We start from the raw sequence: 17,832 nt of genomic DNA on the forward strand, positions 1-17,832 counted from the left end.
GGTAGACAATCCACAAGTAGGTCATTGGATTCTGGGGGACCTACACCTTCATGTGACCCAGTCGGATCTAAATGAAACTTGAAACGAAATATTACGTATCTAGCCACAATCAATATAAACTCCTTGATCAAGACCAGAAAGCTTAAGCATACACTTGAAGTACTGAATGACAAGAACATCAGTATAGCAGCTCTCCAAGAGACTAGGTTTCCAGACGAAGAAGCCATAGAGTCTCAAGGATATAGAATATATAAAGGGAAACCTGGTAATAGAGTAATGGAAAATGTACCATTCCTTGGGACTGAGTTTGCAGTACACCATCGACTGGTTACAAGCATACTTGACTTTTCATCACCAAACGATAGAACATCAGTGCTTTCCTTACTCTATGATTAACTTCCACGCTCCTACCAATGACTCTAACAGGAAAAACCCAGAAATGATAAACCAGTACTGGGATGCCCTTGAGGAAACCCTAGACAAAGTACCAAATCACCATACGACTATATTGTTAGGAGATTTCAATGCCCAGATTGGTAGAGAACAGAAATACCGGAAGATTGTAGGAAGATATCCTGCCCATAAGAGAACCAACACCAATGGGGAACGCTTAATCAGTGTCTGCACCAAGTATGTATTACTTTTGATGTCTACAGCTTTCAAACACCTTCCCAGAAAGGCAAGGACATGGCGATGCCCAAATAGCATGATGGGTGAATTCCAAATCGACCACGTAGCAATAGACAAGCTGCACCACAAGGAAATTATGAATGTCAAGGTGATACGAGGAGCCAACATTGACTCTAATCACTACCTGTGTCTGGTTAAAATGAACCTGAAACCACTAATAAAGACCACGGGTCTGTTAGCAAAGAAACACGAAGATTCCTAAGTTTGATACAACCAAACTCAAAGAGGATAGCACTAGTTACCAAGAGAGACTGATTCATAATACCAACAGGATTAAGACATCTACAAAATGGGATCAACTTTGGGATGCCATAACAGTAGCGGCTCAGGAAACAATCCCCAATAGACCTAACGGGAACAAGCATCCGTGGAGGTCCAGCGAATGTGATAAAGCTATAGAAACTAGGTGGCTGGCATGGATCAAATGGAATGTACATAAGAACGAAGCTAATTTACAAGCCTTTATTGCACAAAGGAAAACTACGTCAAGCATCATAAGAGGGGCCAAGAGGAAGCACAACCGGGAACTGATTAAGCAAGCAGAGGAGGATTTTGTAAGGAACAACTCTAGAGATCTATACAAGGGTCTCAAGTAACAAACAACCCAATTCGCTTCCCCTGTCTTACATCTCCAGAGACCAGATGGATCCCTGTGTCTTAATGACAGTCTCTAGCTAACTACTTCAAAGGACTCTTAAATGCAGAAGAACCTATTGAATGTCTCCAAGTTACAGAACCAACTAACCCTAATACTGAGTTTATCCCTCCTCCAACCTATGAAGAAGTCAGAGATATAATTTAACTACTCAAGAATAATAAAGCTTCCGGGGAAGACGGGATAGTAGCAGAAATGCTAAAACATGCTGGAGAACACACCTCCAGGAGCATACATAAAGTAATTCTGGACATATGGACTAGTGAGAGGCTCCCAGATGATTGGACGTCAGTCATTATACATCCAGTCCACAAGAAAGGAAGCAAAACAGATCCTAGTAACCACAGAGGAATATCACTCCTTGTTTTCCAAGATTCTGGAACGCCATGTAACAAGACAGTTGGATAAAGAGTTAGGAGAATATCAAGCAGGGTTCAGAGCATCGAGGTCCTGTATTGAGCAGATACAAAATTTGAAGACCATCCTTCAATACAGCAAGTCAAGAGCCCGACAATGGGTAGCTATATTTGTCAACTTCCAGAAAGCATACGACTCAGTAGACAGAATTACTCTTTATAAGACATTAAGAGAAATAGGACTTAACAACAAGATCAATAGGCTGGTGCAAGCCACCTTGCACAATACCACAGCTAGAGTAAAGTCTAGAGGACAACTCTTGGAGAGTTTCACCATTAAAACAGGGGTGAGAAAGGAGATGGCATCTCATGCATATTATTTAACTGCGTTCTGGAAAAGATCATTAGAGAGTGGATGAGATTCCTTCCAAAGAACACTGGATTACGGATGGGGATTAAAGCCTCAACCTAAGGATACCATGCCTAGCCTTTGCAGACGATCTGACTTTTTATTGGCAAATGACATACAGGAGGCTACTACTCAGCTCCAAACACTGCACTCAATAGCGGCTAAAACGGGTCTTTTGATCAAAATAGGAAAGACCGAGTTTGTTACTAACATCAAAGATGCCCCTGGAATGATGAGAGTCAGTGATAATATCTACATCAAGAGAGTAATGGGAAGGAAGCGGCCGTGGCCTTAATTAAGGTACAGCCCCAGCATTTGCCTGGTGTGAAAATGGGAAATCATGGAAAACCATCTTCAGGGCTGCCGACAGTGGGATTCAAACCCACTATCTCCCGGATGCAAGCTCATAGCTGCATGCCCCTAACCACACGGCCAACTCACCCGGTATATCAAACATCACTGACTGGCTGTGGTGAGACGCAGTTCTGGAGTTTCATCCAGGTGTCACACATGACTGCCTAGGGAAACATCTTGAGTTGCTCAAACAACCAACAATGACTATGACTGCTACTGGGAAGCAAGGGGACACATGTGTCAATGATACAGTTGTCAGTGTAGCTAATATAAACAATAATTTGTGCACCTCAGTTTGGATGAATATTTTTCCAAAAGTCCAAAATTCAAACATGCTTGGTTTAAGATATCGTATAGTATAATTTTTTCCTACTGTTTCTACAGAAGTCATTTGTTTGAGAAGGTACCAATGTTCTGCAGTAAATTAATACTTTTACAAATAATGATATGATACAGTAATAAGCAGACTCACATGGATATACAAATTGAGGAACCACACCAGAGAATACTGATACATGGGGTCTATGTTAGCTAACTCGGAGATGCAAAAGAAAAGGACGGATGAATGTTTGGAGACAGGCGTGTACAGGTTTCTAGCATCATCAATCTCCACCTCTGTTTCTGCAGCCACAACTTGTTTGGCAAGAATTTCTTCAGCAAGAACCTATATGAAAACAGAAAATAATACAGAGTTAATTTGTGACAAATATCCAAAAAAGAAAATCACATAAAAAGTATGTAATGGTTAGGGATTAAAATAACTCCCAACAATAACAAATATAGGTACTCATAAAAAAAAAATAGATATTACTTGCTGGCAATGAAGCCCATCACAGATTCTTAGATGGCTAAAGATACCAATTTCAGAACAGCAAGCTTGGCTGCAAAGCTGGGATATCAAAACTGCTAAAGCTTCTTGTAACTGTAGAATCTGGCAAATCAATTCTCTGATTTTCTTATTCTTTTCTGCAATCTCTTTTATTGGACTCGTGCCATCACTCCAGTTGATCAAAATGTTGTGGGTCCTCATGAGTAACACTCCATCAGATACAAATGCACTCCAGATACCAATGTCAATTTGGAACTTTTTAATATTAAACTTTAGAATGTCCTTCTATTTCTTTAGCTGTCCTCCCTGATTATGTTGTTTCGTTCATCAATTGAGAATATATCACTTGTTATCGAAGGCATGTGTAAGGCATGCAGGCAATGCGTCCAGCCCATCAAAGTTGATAATTGATAATCATTGCCCCAATGCTAATGGTATTAGCCTCTTCCAATACACTGAGATTTGTTTGATGGTCCAGACATTTTATTTTCAGCATTCTTCTAAGAGTACACTTGTAGTATTCCTCCAGACATTTTCTTTTCAGTATTCTTCTAAGATTAAACTTGTAGTACTCCTCCAGACATTTCAATTCATTTTTGTTGTACTTAAAAGGCCACTTGGTTTACTCAGAAACTGGATTTCAATATAGTTCTCTGAGACCTGAGTAGAATTTCTATGATGTGGAAAGTTGTTGTAGAATATTTTATTTGTAAATCTTTTTTAAAGAATACTCACTGTTTGATGTGAAATGTTGTAGGATGTAGAATATTTTATTCATATTTTATTTAGCTACCTAACCTGTAAGATATCAAATATTTTTGTAGTATGTTTTATTTTTATTCATTTTATCCACTTAAGTAACTACTAGGTTTTAAAATTATTGATTTGTAATAGCTAGAATAGTCCAGAAAGGTTGTGACGCGGACTTTCCATGTCGATTCTAGAAATATGTCCTTACTAATTCTGGAAAACGGAAAGTTCGCGATTGGTGTCTGTATATGTTCGGGAATATTGTATAAACATCGCAACTGGATAGAGAGTTGTGATTGGTGAATATGGGTGGTGATAGGCAAGCTCCTGTGCTCTGATTCGTCACTCAGTAATCACACCAAGGACAGACTACCCTTTTTAAGTGAGCGAGGTAGGATTTCATGGTCTTTCATTCTATTGTCAGTCCAGCTGTTTAGACGCACATCAGCGTATCCTTACTCCCGGGATGGGCTACCTTGGGGTAAGCACTATTGACCTCAGTTCCACCTTAATTTATATTTAATGTCCGCCTGCATTTTCTCATAGGAGTTTACCCTACTCGCCACCCAGTTACTTCGGATACCGTAGCTTTTAGCTGGGCCGCCTGTTTGCTTCCGAGGCATGCCCCTTTGCAAGTTTTGCTAGACATGTAATTTGTAGATTATTTAATTTCCCTCGGACTTTGCCTCTAGTAACTCTGTGTCACTTGATGCATGCTAGTTTTTCCACTGCCCCGCATCAGAAGTGTTTTTGGTGTGGGAGTAAGTTGAACCGGCCTCTGCGCCAAGTTTAAATATTTCTGATTTTCCCCTATTTCATGTATGTTTCTCAGATGTCTTAGAAAGCAAGTTAACTCCCATTTATTGGTTGTATTTGTATCTTGTGTTTCCTCTTACTTTCAAGATTGTATTGTAGAGCTTGGATTATGCTAAGATATATTTAGTTAACTTCTTGGCCTAATAGCAAAGATCTTGTCAAACAACATCTAAACTGGCATTCGTAAATTGTGCATCTGGATTATGTGGATGGATGAATATGTTCGGAAGTTACCTTGCAATGTTGATTTTGGAAAATAATATTTTGAAAACAAGAGATGACTGTTGATTTTCTGGAAACCCGCAACCTTCGCATCTCTATGGCCTCTGGTAGCTTTCCCAACCCCCGTTCCACGTTCCTTGTTTATAGATGTCAAGTTGTCCGACCTGATATTTCTTGCTGTGTATTAGGCGCAGTTCATGTGATGTTTATGGCATGTCTAGGGTTTAAGGTACCATGTAATTTGATTTATTTTCCTCCCTTTTAACTGTGTCTTGTGTAACCGCAGAAACCCGGTTACATATTGGTTACAGAGCATGGTTGCGGATGAAAGAAAAGTGTTAGGTGATCGTACTTAACCTAAGATAGTGAAAGCCTTGAAATTTAGTTTCTACCCATCAGGATGGCTTGTGCTGTTCCTAATCCTTTCCATTTGAGAAAGTCAGAACTAATTTATGAACTTCGTATCCACAAACTGAATTCTACAGGCAATGTCAGAGATGACACTAGCTTATTGAAACAGTCCCTTGATTTACCTGTAACCATTCCCGAGTTAACTACGGACGAGTTGCATGAGTCTTTGGCTGTGCTTAAAGATAAATTGGTGGAATTTAATGCAATCCTTGTGTCTTTTCGTGCTTCTGAGCCCTCCCATGGCCAATTAGCATGGTTTAAGGCAGAGTTATCGCATTACCTGGACAGAATTAGGGATTTGTTGTCTCTCCAATTGCTGGCAAATGAGCAGAAGGTGTGTGAATCCCTATTAGTACAGTTATCAAGAATATTGGACAAAATTATTGGCTTGCTTGAAGGGAAGGAGTTGACTAAGACTAATTCTGAGGTTCAAGTGTCTACCCTCTCTGGATCGTGTGAAAGTGTTAACTCTGGTTCCACATCTGCAGCTTCTTGAATGTGTACTGTAGCAACTAGTGCTAGTGTTATTCAGGAGCCTGATGTGAGTAATGCCTGCCTGGGATCTTCTGCTTTGTTGTCAAGAGCTAGGACACCTGTAAGTGATTCATATAATGTATCTTCTTTGCATGTTGGTACCTCTACTAATTTTCCTGTGGTAACTGGTAATTCTGCCATAGATCAGTGTCTTCCCTCTATTGTTACACAACCTGGTTCTTATGCAATGGTGCAAAACCATCTCCCCGTCTTAGCACCACCGGTATCAAGTGCCCTTTTAGGTTGCATTACCCCTACACAAGTGGTTAATGCCCCGATGGTCTCTCAGATTAGCGAGAACCTTTCACAGATGAGAATATCTGCACCCATAATGTTGCAGGCTAATGGTAGCCCTAACCTAACCTTCTGTACTCCATCCTTTTCACAAGAGCGCCCGAATCTAAGGTACGATGCCTATGTAACCACTCAGGACCACTCTATGACTTCGCAGGCACCTCCTACACCTGCTTTTCCCCGGATTTTCTCTAACCTACCTCACCCGTTGACTACTGTGTTTAGGGGAGTCTCTAAATTTTCAGCTAACTCCATTGATAAGGTTATTTCTTTCCTTTGGTTCTTAATCGAGTTCAAGGATCAGGCAATAGTGTACAATCTCAGTAATGACCACGTGTTTCAAATCCTATGCCCGGATGTATCGGGAACTCTTTCTGAGGATAACATCAGGGCCATTTCTGAAAGATGGACTATAGATCAATTTCACTCACATGTGCTTGAATATTTCATTCCTTCTCGTGCCTTGTCTTCATTAGTGCAGAAGCACTATTTCAGAGTGCAACATTTCAATGAGTCATTATCTGAATATATTCAAGATATTAAGCTCCAGGCTAGGATTTTCCGGCTCCACTGTTCCGAGGCCCAAATGGTTGCCAACATTACTGAAGGTCTTGCCCCGAACTACAGGTCATATCTGGCTCTTTCACCACGTCCAGCAATGTTTGCTCAGTTGGACGCTGTCATGGTTTCTGCAGAAGGTGTTCGATATGCCGACCAGTTACGCCTTGCATTAGCCCCCCTCCTATGAGCATGCCCTCTCTTCAGGATACTAAAACCATACCTTCATCTGCTTCCAACTTATGTAATCCTCATTCATGTTTCAATTGTGGATATTCTGCTCATCTCAAGCAGGACTGTCCTGAGGATGGGGCCTTAGGCAATGCAAAACCTGCCATGGATGGAGGCTCTTCCACCAATACTTCTTACCGTCAACTAGACACTTCTCTATGCAGTGCCCATGTAATACTTCAGGCTTTGGACCTCTAGGAAATAGTAACTCTAGATGACTAACCGCCAGTTCTGATGGCAACCCCCAAAGCGTGGATCTTGTATTGTCTGTCATAACTGTACTTTGGAGGACGATTTACCTAATTCTGAGGCTAATGATTGGTCCCAGTCAGACTCTAGTGCCCATTTTTTGCTATCTTGTGTGATTTCTGCCATACCTTCTTCTAAATTACCATACTTATGCATAGAGGTAAATAATGAACTTGTCTGTGCGTTACTAGACTCTGGGAGTAGTATCACCTTGATGAGTGAGACCTGGTACGATTCGATGAAAACCGTTTGGAAGTTACCTACATTAGAACCCGTGTTCTTAACCTGCCATACTGCTAATTCTAACTCACTGAACATTGTAGGAGCCCTAGATGTCAAGATAAGAGTCCACGATTTTACATGGAAAATGCCAGTACTAGTGGCAAAAGATTTATCCTGTCAGTTCATATTTGGTGCCAATTTTATTGCTAAAACTGGCATGATTTTGGACCTGCAGTTCAACAGATTCCATTTTAAATTTTCTGCAAGAACCTTTGAGCTGTGTGATTGCTCCCCTACTCTGCCTTGTCACGTTAATGCTGTTCCTGAAGATTATGGTGAACCCAAAGCTTTTGATTTTAATCATTTACCCGATGAGCAGGCCAACCAACTCAGCGATAAGTTTCCTGAGGTCTTTACCGACAAGTTAGGTGTCACCAACGTCTTAGAGTACAAAATTGAAGTCACGGATAACATACCTGTTCGCTCTTCTCCGTATCACCTGTCACCTCCCAAAATGAAAGCCCTTAAAGCTATTATTGACCAAATGCTCGCTGACAGAGCGATACACCCTTCTAAGTCAGCCTATTCTTCTCCCATGTTTCTGGTTCCTAAACCACAAGGTGATTATTGCCTTGTAGTTGACTATCGGATGTTGAATCGTAAAGTGGTCCTCCAATCTGTTCCCTTTCTTGATTTGCGATTTAAATCAGGCATATTACCAGATATCTCTGGCCAAGGAATCCAGGCACCTCACAGCTTTTGCTACCAATTGGAACCTCTATGAATTTGAGCGTGTTCCATTCAGACTCACGACAGGAGCTGCTGTCCTTACTTGGTTACTGAATCATGTTTTATCTCACATTAAATTCAAGTTTGTCTATAATTACCTTGACAATTCGGTAAACTTCAGTGAAACCTTCGAGGAACACCTTGTCCATCTCAACGATGTGCTTGAAAGACTGCGTAAAGCAGGTCTTAACCTTAAGGCTACCAAGGTTTCTTTCGCACAACCCCAGATGTCCTTCTTAGGCAATATTGTGTCGGGGGAGGGTGTCTCCATCGATCAGTCTCATACTGCCACCATCCAAAATTTTCCTACACCAAAAGTCGTCAAGGCTGTAGCCAGATTTATTGGCATGGTTAATTTTTTTGTAAATTTTCATAAATTCATTCCCAATTTTGCTGAACGGGCAGCCCCATTAAATGCCTTGAGAAGAAAAGATGCCAAATTTGTGTGGGGTGATACCCAATGTGAAGCCTTTTGCGACTTGAAATCCGCCTTATGTAATGATCCTGTACTGTCTATGCCAGACTTTTCTAAATGCTTCATTCTTCAGACAGACGACTTCTCCTCAGGAATATCCGGTGTTCTCCTTCAGGAATTTCAAGAGGGGCGTCGTCCTATTTCTTATGCTTCTCATGCCCTGAATCCTGCTAAATGAAACTATTCCATTTATGAGTGGGAAGCCTTAGTGGTTGTCTTCTCTTTAGAATGCTTCAGAATGTACCTGGAACATCTTCCTTTCGATCTTGAGACTGATAATCAGGCGTTGAGCTGGGTACTGGCCGAACCACGAAAGACCGGACATCTTGTGCATTGGGCAGTGCACATCTCACCCTTCCAATTTGAAGCTCACCACATTCGTGGTATGGAAAACGTAGTGGCTGATGGCCTCAGTACGATGTTCTATCCCGGCAGCTCTGAACCTCAATCAGAGCCTGCGACCCCTCTCCTAAACAAGTATCAGCCTTCATTAATGTAGTTCTCACTGACTCTCCTTTCCTTTTCAAAGATTTAACCAAACATCAGGAGGACGACGCTGAGTTAAAAGCTATTATCGACAGGATATAATCTGGTGAGCACATTAAGCCTTACATTCCTAAGAATGGTGTATTGTGTTGTCCTGCTTGCGGTCACAGAGACCCCAAAATTGACGTACCAACTAACCTCGTTCTGGCTCTCTTCAAGTATTTTCATGAATCCCCTGTGGGGGGTCATTTGGGCATTTTCAAAACCAGAGAGAAAATTCGTAAGCACTTCATTTGGAAATCCATAGATGGGGAGATCCATACCCTTGTCAAATCTTGTAAAACTTGTAACATCAGTAAACCAGCCCCTATTACACGTCTAGGTCGGTTGTCTTCTGAGCAAGCTTCTCGTCCAATGGAGAGATTGTTCATAGACTACATTGGTCCTTTCCTGAGATCAAGGACCGGCCATCGTTTCATACTTGTGTGTGTTGACGCCTTTTTGCGTTTTACGTGGCAGTTCCCAACTCGTATGGCTAACGCCAACACCACCATCTCGTGCTTAAAACAGATATTTGCTTCTTTTGGACCCTGTCAATTTTTGGTGAGTGATAATGCAAGAGCTTTTACTTCTGTCCAGTTCCGGAATTTCTGTTTTGATCTATCCATTGCTCATGTAACCACTATCCCGTATTACCCGAGGCCGAATTATGCTGAAAGAGTGAATTGTAACCTGCGATCTGCCCTCATCGCTTATCACTCTGATGACCACTCTAAGTGGGATTCATCACTAAATTGGTTGTCGTTTGCATTTAACACTGCCGTCCATGAAAGCCACAAGCAAACTCTTGCTTCGTTAATGTTGGCCTTTACTCCTAATTCTCCACTATCAAATCTGTGGTCAATTAATGATCTTCTGCCTGATGATGCCAGCCTAGAAAAAATCTGAGATAATTGGCACCATGCACGAAAAAACTTAAAGGTTTATTACGCTTAAGTCCAGCATAATTACAACCACGGGCGAAGGCCGCACAATCTGTCTGTGGGTGACCAGGTGTTTATTAAAACGCACCCCGTCAGTAGTGCTGTGGACCACATTATCATTAAGTTGGCCCTCAGATTTCAAGGTCCCTGCACTATCTTAAAGTTCCTTACCCTGGTGTCATTACTGGTGAGCGATCCCAAAAGGAAAAGGATCAGCAGAGTACACCTCTCTCAGATAAAAGTACCTTAAGTCATATAGGGAGAGGTAAATACGATTGTTGGTGACCATGTAATTTTAGTTGTAAGGTATTTATAAGATTTCAGTTGTAAGGTAATGATAAGTAATTATAAGTAATTTGTGTTAATTAGTCACGACTATAATTGTGTGGGTAAATACATTAGGCATCCTCAAGCATTTATCTCCCTTAGTGTAATGGGTTTAGTATGATAAGTTAGGTAGGTTTTAGTTTAGGGTCACTGATTGGAATTTATTCCGCTAACATTTCGTCTCAGGGTAAACTCCTGTAGTTTTCTTTCAACCCCACCGTAAACTTCTCTAAAATGTATGGATTGTAGATAGTGCTTACCCTTGGATTAGGTGACCTAATGTCCCTGGTGTGGGAGGGGATCTGTACATGAAATTCATCGAGCCACCCATGGGGTGACTCTGTGCTAGTCAGAGAATTAAAGAAAGAACTCTAATGCCCCTTGAAAACTGTTTTTCTCCATGATCTTCAAGTTTGGCAGGGTAGTCTTGCCTCGGGTATTCCCCTGTCTGCTGCATGTTGGTTTATGCTGTGGCTGCAGTGACCAACTTCATCTGACGGCAATCTAACATGCCAAGTTGAGAGGCACACTGTATACCTTGGGTGCTACCATCCTGCACCACAATCCTGTGGCGAAATGTCTCAATGGAGGCAGTCTGGTTAGACTGCGCCTCACCCAACTGCTCATTTGGTTCAAGATATGGCTGGGCTGCACTTCAACTTACCTAGCAACTTGGTTTGGACTGAACTTGTATGGAGGCTGTTGGCAAACAGCCATGTCGGCAGCCACATCATCAGCAAGAACCTGTGGCCCTAGCAGTGCAACTTCGATCCTATGATTGGTGTGAAAAGTGGTGCAAGATCGACTTATTCTGTAACTTTGCTAAGAAGGAGGCATTGGATGCTTTCTTACAAATGTGAAAGGACTCTGAGTTACTGGCTTTTGCAGAAAGAAAGAGTGTACATCATTTCTGCGGACAGAGTTAAGAATGGTCAAAGCAATTTTGGAATGTTGAAAATGCGTTTTGAACGGTAGTATGCTTATCACATTTTGGCATTTATGTTGTGTTGATATGTAACCTGTAAAAGACCGGAAGCTACTGAATGGACTTTTGGTGTAGTGACAGTAGGTTTTTTATTGGAATTTAAATTTGAAGAAAATTAATGTTGTTAGTAGGATGACTGTCGAAATTCCGAGAACTATAGTTGTGAATACCATTAGGTATGTTTACTAATCTGTGCTATGGTGTGCATGTTTCTAGAAGTGATCAACTGCCCCCCTCCCCCTCCCCTAGTGAAAAAAAACCTACAACCTGTTTTCCAGTCTTTGACCGGGTCAGGGATGTAATGAATGAAACATATATAGGCTGTTATTACAATGGGGTCGCCACTCCCAAGGTGATTTATATTAATGAGTGATAAATGCTATGAAATGATAATGGAGAGTGTTGCTGGAATGAAAGATGACAGGGAAAACCGGAGTACCCGGAGAAAAACCTGTCCCGCCTCCGCTTTGTCCAGCACAAATCTCACATAGAGTGACCGGGATTTGAACCACAGTATCCAGCGGTGAGAGACCGACGCGCTGCCGTCTGAGCCACGGAGGCTCCCCCTCCCCTAGTATCATACATTAATTGTCGAGCGTAGCTCGATTTTCGGGGGAAGGAAGAATGAGACCTATGTAGAATTTCTATGCTCTGGAAAGTTGTTGTAGAATATTTTATTTGTAAATCCTTTTTAAAGAATATGCACTGTATGATGTGGAATGTTGTAGGATGTAGAATATTTTCTTCATATTCTATTTAGCTACCTAACCTGTATGGTATAAAATATTTTTGTAGTATGTTTTATTTATATTTATTTTATTCACTTAAGTAACTACTAGGATGGAAAATTATTGATTTGTAATAGCTGAAACAGTCCAGAAAGGTTGTGATGTCCAGAAAGGTTGTGACGTGGACTTTTCCTGTCGATTCTAGAAATATGTCCTTACTAATTCTGGAAAACGGAAAGTTCGCGATTGGTGTCTGTATATGTTCGGGAATATTGTATAAACATCGCAACTGGATAGAGAGTTGTGATTGGTGAATATGGGTGGCAATAGGCAAGCTCCTGTGCTCTGATTCGTCACTCAGTAATCACACCAAGGACAGACTACCCTTTTTAAGTGAGCGAGGCAGGATTTCATGGTCTTTCATTCTATTGTCAGTCCAGCTGTTTAGACGCACATCAGCGTATCCTCACTCCCGGGATGGGCTACCTTGGGGTAAGCACTACTGACCTCAGTTCCACCTTAATTTATATTTAATGTCCGCCTGCATTTTCTCATAGGAGTTTACCCTACTCGCCACCCAGTTACTTCAGATACCGTAGCTTTTAGCTGGGCCGCCTGTTTGCTTCCGAGGCATGCCCCTTTGCAAGTTTTGCTAGACATGTAATTTGTAGATTATTTAATTTCCCTCGGACTTTGCCTCTAGTAACTCTGTGTCACTTGATGTACGCTAGTTTTTCACTGCCCCGCATCAGAAGTGTTTTTGGTGTGGGAGTAAGTTGAACCGGCCTCTGCGCCACGTTTAAATATTTCTGATTTCCCCCTATTTCATGTATGTTTCTCAGATGTCTTAGAAAGCATGTTAACTCCCATTTATTGGTTGTATTTGTATCTTGTGTTTCCTCTTACTTTCAAGATTGTAGTGTAGAGCTTGGATTATGCTAAGATACATTTAGTTAACCTCTTGGCCTAATAGCAAAAAGATCTTGTCAAACAACACCTAAACTGGTAATCGTAAGTTGTGTATCTGGATTATGTGGATAGATTAATATGTTCGGAAGTTACCTTGTAATGTTGATTTCGGAAAATAATATTTTGAAAACATGAGATCACCATTGATTTTCTGGAAACCTGCAACCTTTGCAACTCTATGGCCTTTGGTAGCTTTCCCAGCCCCGTTCCACGTTCCTTGTGTATAGTTGTCAAGTTGTCCGATCTGATTTTTTTTATTTTTTTTTTATTTAAACATAGGAATTTCATTTTGTCCGTATTGAACTGAGAAAGGATGTTAGGAAAAACTTAAAACGGTCCACCTTTTCAATACAAAAATGTTATATTTATTTATAACATGTATTTGCACTTGGAACTAGTTTCGACGCTGTGTTTGCGTCATCATCAGCCAAAATGTGGGAAATAGGCAAGATGTAGGCATTTATATTACACAAGGCGTTACATTAAACAATACACATCTTATAAGGAGATAAAAACAGGGACGAATATAGAAACAAATGAATAGTTGAGAAAACAAAAGTTATACATATTAAAAATAACCTTAACCACATATCTTGCAGTGCGAAAGTGTTCTTCTTGAATGATTCCTGAATAAAAAAAAAAAAAAAAAAAAAAAAAAGCAGGCAGGACAAAGTAAAGTGAAACCTTAAGACTTCTTCTGAGAAGAGTTCCTCATTTTTTCTATGTTCCGACTAACTAATGAAGTCTCCCTTGAGTTCCTGATAAACATACATAACAGGAAATTCTCCTTCACTCTCAACAATAGCTCTAAAGACCAACGGTAAAATTTTTATTTTAAATATTGTGCAGAGACGTGAAAGCATGATTTTGAACATGATATAACTCCTTCATATAACCCGGTTTTTTAATACAAGGTGTTGCATTAAATAATACACATCTTACGAGGAGATGAAAACAGGGACGAATGTAGAAACACATGCATCGTTGAGAAGGCAAGTTATACATATTAAAAATAAGCTTAACCACATAACTTGCAGTGCGAAAATATTTGCCTTGAATGATTCCTGAATACAAAACGCGCGCGCACACACTTCTAAAGAGCCAGCAGGCAGGAAAAAGTAAGGTGAAACCTTAAGAGTTCTTCTGAGAAGAGATCATCATTCTTTCTATGATCTGACTAAATAATGAAGTCTCCCTTGAGTTCCTGATAAACATACACAACAGGAAATTAAACAATACACATCTTACAAGGAGATGAAAACAGGGAAAGTTATACATATTAAAAATAACCTTAACCACACATCTTGTAGTGCGAAAATATTCGTCTTGAATATTTTCTCAACGATTCATTTGTTTCTATATTCGTCCCTGTTTTTATCTCCTTATAAGATGTGTATTGTTTAATGTAACGCCTTGTGTAATATAAATGCCTACATCTTGCCTATTTCCCACATTTTGGCTGATGATGACGCAAACACAGCGTCGAAACTAGTTCCAAGTGCAAATACATGTTATAAATAAATATAACATTTTTGTATTGAAAAGGTGGACCGTTTTAAGTTTTTCCTAACATCCTGATATTTTTTGGTGTGTACTAGGCGCAGTTCATGTGATGTTTATGGCGTGTCTTGGGTTTAAGGTACCTTGTAATTTGATTTATTTTCCTCCCTTTTAACTGTGTATCGTGTAACTGCAGAAACCCGGTTACATGCTCCTTGAGCTTAAAGCTCTTCCTTGCTCTATACTGTAAAATATTTTAAAAAAGAACTTAACACAGATCATCGTGGAGTAGAAATAATTTCATACTGTTTTTTAAATGAACTCACAGAGGACTTTTACTCACCAGTAATGAAGCCTCAGAATGAGGATTTGGTGTGATAAAATTCAAAATACTCTATGAAATAAATGATGCACTCTTCTTTGTTATAGTACAATTGAACCTGAGATATCAAAATGCAGAATACTTCTTTGTTTCATTCTGGGTTACATTCTTTTTCTTGATTTAATGTTCACTGTTGGTGTCAAATTTTCTCAACATAACACTAAATTATTTAAAAAGTATTTACCTTGGAGGAAGACAGGATTTGGATGGCAGTCTCATCTTCAAGGATATTCCCTTTGGACGATGAGAGGACTTCAAGAATCTTGTCTTCAGTCTCCTTCAGTAGCCTCTTGTTGGTGGCACTCTCCACAATGAGCTCATTCTTTTTCTCCTCCAAGATCGGCCGCTCTTTGGCCACAACTATCCCCAGCAACTGGTCCTGCAGGCCTTGTGGGGTAATCATGAAGTTCAGCAAAGTTACCTAAGAAAATACAACAACCTTCAAGACACCTGATCTCCAAATGTGAAATAACTACTATAAGAAGTACACCTACCTTGACAGCTATTTCTGGAAGGTAATGTGGATTACGCAGTCTTGTGGTTATGTAGAAACGGAAATCATGTGAATATTCCAGCACATTCTCTCCTAATTTCAAATACTCAATTCCACCTTGGCGAAAAGTCTGACGCAGTAGCACTGGTTCTTTAAAAGCAATAAACAAACAAAGATTAAAGTCTTGAAAATTTTCTTCACAAATTCACAAAGTCAAAAATTATAGCAAATTACTATGAGGTTCTCCGAGGTGGTGAAGATATTTTTCTCTTATGAAACTAAACAACAAGATTACTTTCTCTTGTAACAATGAATGAGGCAAAAATTACTTTTAGCACTCTCTTTTTATTGTAAAAAGAAATGGTTAGAAATTAACTGTTATCTGCTGTATAAGGAAGTGTGTGTACATGTTGCAAAGGAACGTGTTGTTCTTTCTGTGCAAATTTAAAATTAGAATATTGATTGTGGTGGTGGTGATTGTTGTTTTAATAGGAAGTGCAAGTGGGGAATCATCCATAAAATATTGATCAGCAAACTCTGTGTCACAATGCAGTGGAAATGAGCTGCATGTACCATTTTAACCACATACCAGCCCTCCTGCCATTCTTAAATCTCTGAAGTTGTACTTTCTCTTAAAACAATAATCACCACCACTATCTTAAATCACTAACAGTACTGGGAACTGAACGTGGACCTCTGAAGATGATAGGTAATAATGCTCAATGTTAAGCTATGGAGTGTGATATAAGTATTCTCTTTGTTGGCTGGTATGTGATCAACGTTTTTAACATTTTAAGGAAGGGTACCAAAAAGAGGGGTTGGGGTGGGGGTGCGCATCGTGCATGAGAAAGGGCACTGATGTAGGGAAGTTCACAAGAAACAAAGGTTGTGTATAGAATGTACTTTATTCAATGGATCAGAAATTTAATCGTTTTATTTACGAATCTGTCTTGCAGCCACCTAGGGCACTTTGATTCAACATATAGTTCTTTGGAAATATTTTGAGCTTTCAAAAAATTGGTAGAGAACTCTGTCAAAGCATCATTGTGATGAGACTGTGACACACACAGTATTATGTTAATTTAGCTAAGTGACTGTTTACTGCATTTATATTCATGTATGGTTACATATAGGCTCAAATTTGGCGGAGTAAACAGAATTCATTACGCGAGTCACAATATAGGTAGCAATTGTTGCAGTCATGCACAGCTGATGGGTTTTGAGTCTCACTTGATGGTTTGTTTGGTTCTATGATTTTGTTTTTTCAGAGATCCTATGATCATCAGGAAATTCTCACGAAATACTGTGATACTCAAATGTGTTGAAGACCAGCACGTTGAACAAAACAGAGGGATTATAATAATCCAATAATAATGTTATTTGCTTTACGTCCCACTAACTACTCTTTTACGGTTTTCGGAGATGCCGAGGTGCCGGAATTTAGTCCCGTAGGAGTTCTTTTACGTACCAGTAAATCTACCAACATGAGGCTGATGTATTTTAGCACCTTCAAATACCACCGGACTGAGCCAGGATCGAACCTGCCAAGTAGGGGTCAGAAGGCCAGCGCCTCAACCGTCTGAGCCACTCAGCCTGGCTTATAGGAATCTTGCACCCCTACAACGTACTTTTAAAAATTTGAATTATAATTTCCTTTGTTCTCCTGGAAGTATTTCTCACTTCACTGATATTGTTCAGGTCACTGATGACCACCGTATTTCACCACAAAAACATTGCCACCATGTAAGCATCGCATCCTTTATTTTCAATACAAAAATTGCACAGCTCATGGGTTTTGAACCTCAGTTGATGGCTTCTTTGGGTCGATGAATTTTTCTTCAGATCTCGTATGATCAACACGAAATTCTCATTAACTACTGTGATACTCTCATATGTTGAAGACCAGTGCATGAAGCAAAACAGAGGGATCGCAGGAATCTTGCAAACCTATGAAGTACTTCTTTTTTAAATTGGAATTTCCTTTGTTGCCCCAATGGTACTTCTCACTTCACTGCCATTGTTCAGGTCACTGGCGACCATAGCATTTCACTGCATAATCGTTGTTTCATCACATCCTTTATTTTCAATAAAAAATCGGATTTTAAAATTTCATTATATTATTGTTGCATGTTCAA

At 40.0% G+C, this 17,832-nt stretch overlaps 1 protein-coding gene across 1 annotated transcript in view; it reads right to left on the minus strand.

The window, feature by feature from the left end:
* The window catches only part of Dnah3 (dynein heavy chain 3, axonemal), a 912,075-nt gene that overhangs the window by 114,078 nt on the left and 780,165 nt on the right, over positions 1 to 17,832 (minus strand). The window contains exons 53-55 of the mRNA XM_068228454.1: positions 15,699 to 15,847; positions 15,389 to 15,625; positions 2,937 to 3,128 (exon numbers count right to left, since the gene is read on the minus strand). Of these exons, the coding sequence (XP_068084555.1) occupies positions 2,937 to 3,128; positions 15,389 to 15,625; positions 15,699 to 15,847 (578 nt within the window). The remainder of the gene's footprint in view (positions 1 to 2,936; positions 3,129 to 15,388; positions 15,626 to 15,698; positions 15,848 to 17,832) is intronic.

Source organism: Anabrus simplex, chromosome 6 (genome assembly GCF_040414725.1).
Source record: "Anabrus simplex isolate iqAnaSimp1 chromosome 6, ASM4041472v1, whole genome shotgun sequence".
Lineage (NCBI taxonomy): Eukaryota > Metazoa > Arthropoda > Insecta > Orthoptera > Tettigoniidae > Anabrus > Anabrus simplex.